The following is a 9,439-nucleotide window of genomic DNA, read 5'->3' on the forward strand; positions in this document are numbered from 1 at the left end:
GACACACAACCCACACATTGACTGGGCAGCGGGGAGAATTGTGGGTTGGAGTTCTTTCTGTTTGGCTAATTGTTTGCGGGCGGCGGGGCGGATCATTAAGGAGCCTGAGGTTGAAACTAATGCAGAGATCGACTTGACCCGGGTTCCTGCATGTTACCATGACGTGGGGGCCGTCTTTGATAAGGCTCGCGCTACTTCGCTTCCGCCTCATCGTCCATATGACTGTGCGATTGACCTCCTGCCGGGTTCCACGCCGCCGAGGGGGAGAATCTTCTCACTGACTAAACCGGAGCGGGAGGCTATGGACCAGTACATCGCGGAGGCGCTTCGCACGGGGCTCATCCGTCCGTCATCATCACCCGCGGGAGCGGGGTTCTTTTTTGTAGGGAAGAAGGATGGCGGTCTCCGTCCCTGCATAGACTATAGGGGCCTTAATAAGATTACTGTACGTAACCTACCCACTTCCCCTCATTGCATCCGCTTTTGAACTTTTAGAGGGTGCTACTATTTTTACTAAGTTGGACTTACGTAACGCCTATCATCTTGTCCGTATAAGGGAGGGAGATGAGTGGAAGACGGCATTTAATACTCCCACGGGGCATTACGAGTATTTGGTCATGCCTTTTGGTTTGACAAACGCACCTGCGGTTTTTCAGGCCCTTGTAAATGATGTCCTGCGGGATATGGTCAACAGGTTTGTCTTTGTCTATTTAGATGATATTCTCATTTTTTCCAAAGACCCGCGACAACATGAGGTGCACGTGAGAGCAGTTTTGATGAGACTCTTGGAAAACCAGCTATATGTGAAGGCTGAGAAATGTGAATTTCACACAGCTAAGACTTCGTTCCTAGGGTTTTGTTTGGAACCAGGGAAGCTGGCGATGGATCCAGGAAAAGTGGCGGCTGTGACAGATTGGCCGGAGCCGAGGGACCGTAAGCAGCTGCAGCGGTTTCTGGGGTTTGCCAATTTTTACAGGCGTTTTATAAGGAACTTCAGCAAGGTGGCGGCTCCTCTTCATGCCCTCACCTCATCTAAGGCTCCGTTCGTTTGGTCGGCAACCGCGAAGGGAGCCTTTGAGCTACTGAAGTCCCGATTTACGTCTGCACCCATCCTCTGTCTCCCTGATCCTCAGAGGCAATTCATAGTGGAGACGGACGCCTCCAGCACCGGAGTGGGGGCCGTGCTGTCACAACGCAGCGAACAGGATGGTAAGGAGCTGCTAGCAGTTAAGCTGGCGTTGGAGGAGTGGAGACATTGGTTGGAGGGGGCAGAACCTTTTATGGTTTGGACGGACCACAGGAACCTGGAATATATCAAGACGGCCAGGCGGCTTAACGCGAGACAGTCCAGGTGGGCTTTGTTTTTTGCTCGGTTCAATTTCACCCTATCGTATAGGCCCGGCTCCCAAAACGGGAAGCCGGATGCTTTGTCTCGGAAGTTTGAGGAGGTCACAGAGGAGGAGCCGAGAGCAGAGGAGGACCGTATCCTGCGCCCGCATACTTACCATTGTGGATCGCTTCTCCAAGCTCATCCACCTCGTTCCTCTGAAAAAGTTGCCCACGGCCAAGGAGACGGCGGAGCTACTAATTGTCCATGTGTTCCGTGTACATGGCATTCCAGAGGACATTCTGTCTGATCGCGGTCCGCAGTTTGTCGCAGCTGTTTGGCGGGATTTTTGTGCAGCGCTGGGTGTCTCCGCCAGCTTGTCGTCTGGTTTCCATCCTCAAACCAACGGACAGACGGAGCGCAAGAATCAGGACTATGCTGCGGTGTATGTCGTCCACCAGGCCGGCGTCTTGGGTCCGGCAGCTTCCTTGGGTCGAATACGCCCACAATACTCTTCCTTCCCAGGTGCTGGGATGTTCCCCTTTTGAGGCTGGCTATGGCTATCAGCCCCCGTTGTTTCCTTCTCAGCAGGTCCAGGGGCTGGACGGGTCGGTGGGAGCCTTCATCCGGCGGTGCAAGGCGGTTTGGACCAGGACCCGCGACTTCCTTCTCCGGGGCCAGACGAGAGCGGCCATATGGGCTAACCGCCGTCGGTCTCCAGCTCCGGAGTATCGAGTAGGGGACAAGGTCTGGCTTTCCACCTCGAACCTGCACCTGAAGGGGGCTAAGCGGAAGTTGGCACCCAGGTTCATTGGACCATTTGAGGTGACCAGGGTGGTCAATCCTGCGGCGATGAGACTGGCCCTCCCTCCCTCCCTGCGCGTTCATCCTGTCTTCCATGTATCCTGTTTGAAGCCGCTGGTGGACTGTGATCTGGCGCCCGCCTCCGACCACCCTCCGCCCCCGGGTGATCGACGGGGGTCTGGCTTATACGGTGCGGGAGTTGCTGCACTCCAGACGGCGGGGCAGGGGGCTCCAGTACCTGGTGGAGTGGGAGGGCTATGGCCCCGAACACCGGCAGTGGGTGCCGCAGAGGTTCATCTTGGACAAGGGTCTCATCGGGGACTTTCATTGGAACCATCCTGCGGAACCCTCCTAGGTCGCCGGGGGACGACCGTTGGGGGAGGGGCTCTGTTGTGAGTCTCCTCCCAACCTCAGAGGGCGGCACTGAGTAACTGTTTCCTTCCGGAACATCATTAACTTGGGGACTATTTAAGTGGAGGATGGAGACTCCTCCAGTTGTCAGTGTGTTATGGTGGACTCTCAGTTTGCATCTGGCTTCCTGTATGACGGTTGGTTTTGTGTTTAGTTTGGATCGTGAACAGCCCTGTTATTCCTATTTTGCCTACTCAGTGCAGCGACCTATTGTGTCCTAGTTTTTTTTGGTAGTGGCTTCGGTTTTGTATTATTCCTCTGTCTAGTTTGTTTGGTCCTGTTTCGCAGTGCGCCTCAGTTTAGTTTATGCACCTTTTGCCTACTCTGTAGTGACCCTTGGTTTTGTGTAGTATAATAAATATATCGTTTTGTATTCTGTCATCCTCGCCTGTTACTGCTTTTGGGTTCTGCCCTGTCTGGTCTTGGTGTTTGTAACATGGAGGAGTGCGAATTCCTGGCGAAAAAGTTCTCTGGCAAAGAAAGCGTCCGGAAATCAATGATAGGCAAGGAGCGTTACAGAAGGGGCTACGTGGCGTTCCCCGAGTTGATGCTGAAGGAGGCCGTGGAAGGCTATGTCGGCTTCGGCTACGAGATGCCCTGCGTCGTGTGCAGCTCGCGGCGGAGCGAGAGCCATGACCGACGCTGCGGGACGCTGATGCTGGCGCTGCAGCAAAAGTTGCTTCGCGTCAAGTTTTGATGAGCCGAGAATCCCGTTGATGAAGATTAAAAAAAAAAAAAGGGCCGTATTCAATTTCTTTCTACGCCTGCCTTTGTTGCTTTACGCGTACCAATTAAATTATACTGTACGGAATGCGCCTTGTACTCCTTTCTTTCATAACTGTTTTATATTATTAAATAAACTTTTGGCATTTAATCAAATGTTTTTGCCTGTTTGGTCTGTTTTATTTTTCGTTTAAAATGGTCATCATCATCATCATCATCATCATCATCAGTGAGCCTGTGGCACGGGTGGAGGTAGAAGGGAGGAAAGGAGAAGGAAAAATAAAAAACAAAAAAAATGGGGTCACGCCTGACCCCGGGAGGATGCGGGACGGGGAGGTGCAGGGGGCTGGGGTCGCGCCGGACCCCGGCAGGACGAAAGACGGGGAGGTACAGGGGGCTGGGGTCGTGACGGACCCCGGGAGGATGCGGGACGGGGAGGTACAGGGAGCTGGGGTCGCGCAGTTCATCTGAACTCGATGATCGTGCAGCCTCCTGCTGAGGGATGTTGGCCAGGAAGCAACACTGAACATAACCTGCAGGAGATAAAAAAAGTATTTAAAGGGCTTTGTAGTTAAAAATAGTAAAGCCCCACTGAATCGTTAATACGTTACTGCTCAACGTATGCCCTCAGACTGATGGCAGGAATTAATGTAGATGATCGTGCAGCCTCCTGCTGAGGGATGTTGGCCAGGAAGCAACACTGAACATAACCCGCAGGAGATAAAAAAAGTATTTAAAGGGCTTTGTAGTTAAAAATAGTAAAGCCCCACTGAATCGTTAATACGTTACTGCTCAACGTATGCCCTCAGACTGATGGCAGGAATTAATGTAGAAACATCAAAGGGAGGTAAACAATGATTCATAATCATGATCGTAGATGTTCGTACTCGTACATGGCAGTTAAAAGAAGGCAGATTGCAACTAGTCGCTGTCGCTTCGTTCTGCTTTTTGCAAGACGCGCTTTCCACTGGACGGCAGCAGTTCCTTAGAAGCCCTGGTTTTGTTTTTACTGTGGAGAGAGGAAACAAACAGTGACCATGCAGAACAGAGATGGGACACGTCTGGTTTAAGGGAAAAAGTATTTAACACTACAGCTATGCAATGCTGAAAGTCTCATGCTGCTGTTCCGTAGCAACTAATGTTTATCAAAGTGACATCCGATCACAGTTTCTGTGTGTGTGTGTGTCTTGTAGTTTAAAGATACTTACGCCTCTTTTTCAGCCAGTTCTAATGCATCATTTATCTTTTTTAACATGTTATAGCGCTCACGGCCTTTAACCTGCAGAAAAAAAAGGATTTAAATTGAAAGCTGCAATTCTGTGACATCACTATTTTTTTTAAATACTTTGTGTGTGTACTAACTGGCAACATATGTACTTCCTCCTCATCTGTGCTTGAGCTAGACTTCCTTTTGCACATATCAGGATCTGTTGCTGGGGCACTTTTTAGAAAAGCAAAACGTGATCCGTAAGATAGAAGACAGCCAAGGTGCAAAGACAAACCCAGCATTAATAAACAAACACATACTTCTTTTGTTCACTTGTTTGGCCCCTGTCTGCGGTTTGGCACTATTTGCCTCCTCTGTTTTACGATCCCTGCTGGGACACGCACAGACACGCACCTCGAAGCATCTTCGGCCCAAAAGTTGTCCGCTAAAGACAGTAGAAAAACATTTACTAAGGCTGCAAAAGCTATCTTTGAGGTGGGATAACAGTGATGCACAACTTCACTAAGTTACATTTAGAAACAAAATAAACATAAAACAGGCAAACACATAAAGCAGGTGAGATCAAGTTACACCACCTCAACCCTTGGTTTCTATATAACACTACTCTTTATCCAGCAAATACATTTCAGCTCACACCAATCCTGGTAGATGAAACCATACGTACTCTGAAGTCTCAAGGGTCAGGATGGTGAGGATGGGTCTGCGGTTCATGCCTCCCATGCAGGAGCTGTTGCACATGAAGCTGAGCAGGATGGTGGTGATCTCTGAGCCCGGCTGAAACACATGCAGGATAGTAGTCGTTTAGTGCACAGGTAATTTCAGGGATGACAAACCGTGAAAGCAGAACGAGAGGCACAACAGAATGATAACATTTAATTGCTACGTTAGGGGAAAGGTCAGAAGTGAGAGGCAGTGATACCTGGGGCGGCTCATAGGGAACAGTCACACTGTGCCTTTTTGTGTTGTAATCCTCAAGATACTGGGGCCTTTGGCTGCCCTCCACTCTGATCAAATGACTGCGATGGTCTGCAGCTGAAAAAGAAAAACAAAGCCAAAGCCTCTCTCTTGTTTTCTTTTAACAAACATTTTAAAACAGAAGGTATTATTTCACTGAAACGCTTTTCTTACCGTCTCCATTCTGGTGATGTGGACACCTGCGGACCACATCTGCCAGATGTTCCGTCTTCTTGTAGACAGCCATTACTCTGAGAACGGCACCATGTGGAGGTTCTTTAGTCACAAGAATCTCCACGGGGCTCGTTTTCTCCATTTGGCAGTAGAGTTTGTTGAGGTCCGGTGAATACTGACAAAGCAGAGTAAACGTACATGTTATCGTCTGTACAGCGGGGGCAGGCAGAGCTATGAAATCAAAGGAAACTGGCCTGAGACCAGCAAGCACTACTCCAAGCATTAAAAACTTAAACGTGACGCTTAAGAGCCATTGGCTCTTCACACGCAGCGACTCACTCTGGGCACGAAAATTTAGCAAATGGCCACAATGAACAAGGCTGCACACGAACGCCACAATGAGAGCTACGAAAGAATGGGTTTCTAACGCGGCGCCAAGACCCCGGCAGGACGCCTGACGGGGAGGTTCCGTGGGCAGGGGTCGCGCCGGATCCCGGGAGGACGAGGGACGGGGAGGTACAGGGAGCTGGGCTCGCGCCGGACCCCGGCAGGACGAGGGACGGGGAGGTACAGGGGGCCGGGGTCGCGCCGGACCCCGGGAGGACGAGGCACGGGCCTGTGACGAAGAAGAAGGGAGGGGTGACCGAGCCGCCGCGGATCCTGCGACGCGTAGGTGCCTTGTGGCCAAAAAAAGTAAAAAGAATCAAAAGTTTCATAGTTTGTCTCGTGGGGTCAGACTGACCCCCTCGAAGGCTGCGTGAGGGTTATACATATGTTACATAGGCCCATGTAGAGTCACGTCACAACGCCTCAGTGCTGTAATGGTTTGTTTATTGTTAACAGCCTTGACGTGTGAATTTTTTACCCTGGGTTCGAATCCCAGTGGAAGCAGGAGTTGTAATTACTGAACATTTTTATATTTTCGCATACAAGATAGGCTGCCTGTATTATTTAGCAGAGCTACAGCCATGTTCCCAAGAGGTTCACCAGCCGCTTTCGGCAGTGAGTCATACACGGACGTTGTTCTGCCCGCTTTCATGTAGACACGGAACTCTTCACAGTTTTTTTAAACGTAGATTTTGTTATTTTCGTTATTCATTTACAACAACATGCAAATGCTAAAAATTACTGAAAAGATGACTGTACACCCATCTAGTTTGGGTGAACAGAAAACGCTTAAAAGTTTTATATTCCGTTTATTTCGTTATTACTCCTTTTACCTGTACCACATAAAGTCATTGCAGAGCTACAGCCGTGTTCCTACGAAGTTAACCAGCTGTTTATTTTCTTTCATGTCCGTCTGGTGAATGAAAATGGGCGGGGCCATCCACGTCCTAGAGCAGGGACACTGGGGGGGAGGGGAAACGCTCATCAACACGCAGGACAAAGATCTGCGTTTCTCTGCCTGCTACAGCCTCGGCTGCGTTGGGTTGTTAGTCTCCCTTTCACCTCTACCAAATGAAATGTGTTCCTACGAAGTTGATCAGCCGCTTTCAGAATCAGAATCGTTTTTATTCCCCAGGTTTGAACAGGGCAAACATTATTTTTATTTGTTTAAAAAAATCCCATACGGTTTGCACTGTAACGTCACCAAAAACGAAAAAACGACAGTACAGTTTTAATAAATGTGCATTACAAATATAAACAGAAAACGCTTGAAAGCGTTTCCTTTTTATATTCCGTTTATTTCGTTATTTTCCCTTTCACCTATACCACATAAAGTCACTGCAGAGCTACAGCCATGTTCCCAAGAGGTTCACCAGCCGCTTTCAGCGTGACACACGCATGGACGTTGTTCTCTCGCTTTCATGTAGACACAAAACTCATCAAAGTAAAAGAGAGCTCAGTGCAGCGTTTGCAATTACAACAGGCTGAAAGAGGAGGCTGTAGCAGAGGAACACAGGTCTTTGTCCTGTATGTTAATGCGCCCAGCCCCCACAGTCAGCACTTACCTTTGCTACGGGACGTGGATGGCCCCGCCCACTTTTATTTATCAGACAGATATGAAAGTGGGAATAACGAAATAAACAAGATGTAAAGTAAAATGCTTTCAAGAGTTTTGTCTACATCAAAGCGGGCTAATCACATGTGAACGTTTTAATTTTTTTGTAAATAAAAATAATGTTTGCCCTGTTTAAACCTGGGGAATAAAAATGATTCTGTTTCTGAAAGCGGCTGATCAACTTCATAGGAACATATTTTATGTGGTACAGGTGAAAGGGACACTAACAACCCAACGCAGCCGAGGCTGTAGCAGGCAGAGAAACAATTTATTTATTTTTGTTATATGATATTCCCTACAAGTTAGCAGTGGTAGTCTGCCAGACTTGTGTGAAATACCATAAGAAGAGCATTTAAAAAAGTCAAGTGAAAGGTTTTGGCGTCTCACAGCCTACGTAGGAGCAGCTGATCATGCGCACAATCTCCCATGGAGCTTTTCTTTGTCTCGGAGCTAAAGTATTTTACACCTATTGACTGAGTGGAGAAAGTATGTTAATGTCTCTGTGCCAATACGTAGTAGGGGATGGGGTTTGAAGTTTGCTTTGCAACTGAATCAACATTAGACGCCGCAACTCGCGCGGAGCGAGTTCCAAATCCACTGTGTTGCCTGTGTAATAAAACATTGTTTTTCTGCAGATATTGTGGTAAATGTCATTACGGTAAAGTAAAATAATGCAGCTTCCGTTTAAAGGGCACATTGCCTAAGTCTTAGTGTTTTAACTGTTTAATTGCACCAAATCGTTGAAAACCAAATGAGAAAACGGAAAGCGGCTTTAAATCTTTCAGGCTCGTTTTTTTCGTTTTTTAACACACTGCTTTGAATTAAATGCCGTAACGGAAAACGGTCCGTGATGTTCCAACTGTTGATTTGTCCCCAAATAAAATCTTTTTTTCCACAAAACGAGAGAAAACGGGAAACGGCTTTAAATCTAATTCCAGGTCTAGTTTTGAAAACACTGTTTTCAGCTCGTTTATTTGGTTTTAACACGGTGCTGTGATTAAATTCCGTTTTTCGCTTATATAAAGAGAAATAAGGAAACGGATGTTCTTTGTATTTTATTTTCTGGACAATTTACCTAGAAAACGGCTTGATTATTCTAGAGGGGGAAATCAAACTATAGAACGTACACAGACCGACACAGTACTTACACACGAGGACATACTGTATAAAGGCAGCAGCGAGATCAGCATTTGACAACAAACACTAGCGCGCATTGACAACTTGATCCAAGTCATCTGTCTATGAATAGGTGGCTCCTCAGCACCATCGTTGGAACGTCACATCACTGTCTGCTTCAGACGGTGACGCCCACTTCCCCGATTTCTACGTTGCCTGCATTATCACATGCATACATTTCTGGTTAAGCTCTACCTGGACACATCATCTGTCATAAGGGCTTTTCATTCAGAGTCAGAGCAAACTATAGGTCATTGCGGTCGGAGTAAATTTTAAGAGTTTGGTTAAACTTAAACGCTGCTATAACGAGAAAACGGCTTAGTTTTTCGTTCTCTGCTTTTTTCTCAAAACTAAAAATCAGCTTTAAATCCAACTCCGTGCCTTGTGTCGAAAAAACAACAACACTTGAATTCTGTTTGTCGCTCATATAAAGATAGGACAAAACGAAACGAATCCAGTTTGTTTTGTATTTTTTCCTCATGATCAACAAACCAGAAGACGAGTACAAATATGCATATAAAATACATTTATAACACAGATTGATGAATAAATATAGATTCTCTCTCTCGGCTGGCCTGGAAACTGTGTAAAAACATCAGCAGCTTCGGCAATTGACAACAAACACTAGCGCACTAGCGAG

General features: G+C 47.5%; 1 protein-coding gene across 1 annotated transcript; it reads right to left on the reverse strand.

Annotated features, from left to right (window-relative positions):
• Positions 1 to 2,971: 2,971 nt before the first annotated feature.
• Positions 2,972 to 5,922, reverse strand: LOC114860643 (cellular tumor antigen p53-like). Its single transcript, XM_055510722.1, has 8 exons — positions 5,622 to 5,922; positions 5,413 to 5,525; positions 5,158 to 5,267; positions 4,789 to 4,917; positions 4,628 to 4,706; positions 4,474 to 4,544; positions 4,153 to 4,274; positions 2,972 to 3,798 (listed from the first exon to the last, which is right to left on the reverse strand). The coding sequence occupies exons 1-7, from the start codon at positions 5,902 to 5,904 to the stop codon at positions 4,187 to 4,189; spliced, it is 873 nt and encodes a 290-aa protein (XP_055366697.1). The 5' UTR covers positions 5,905 to 5,922; the 3' UTR covers positions 2,972 to 3,798; positions 4,153 to 4,186.
• Between the last annotated feature and the right edge of the window lie 3,517 nt (positions 5,923 to 9,439).

The sequence above is a fragment of the Betta splendens genome, chromosome 8 (genome assembly GCF_900634795.4).
Source record: "Betta splendens chromosome 8, fBetSpl5.4, whole genome shotgun sequence".
NCBI lineage: Eukaryota > Metazoa > Chordata > Actinopteri > Anabantiformes > Osphronemidae > Betta > Betta splendens.

What these genes read in the sequence shown, in the direction of transcription:
- LOC114860643 (XM_055510722.1), bottom strand. Translation starts at nt 5,904, where the DNA reads ATGCTTGGAGTAGTGCTTGCTGGTCTCAGGCCAGTTTCCTTTGATTTC. An exon ending in CAAGTGAACAAAAGAAGTAT is followed by an intron (nt 4,707 to 4,788) that starts GTGTTTGTTTAT and finishes TTTTCTAAAAAG; the next exon opens with TGCCCCAGCAACAGATCCTG. An exon ending in GAACTGGCTGAAAAAGAGGC is followed by an intron (nt 4,275 to 4,473) that starts GTAAGTATCTTT and finishes CTCTCTCCACAG; the next exon opens with TAAAAACAAAACCAGGGCTT.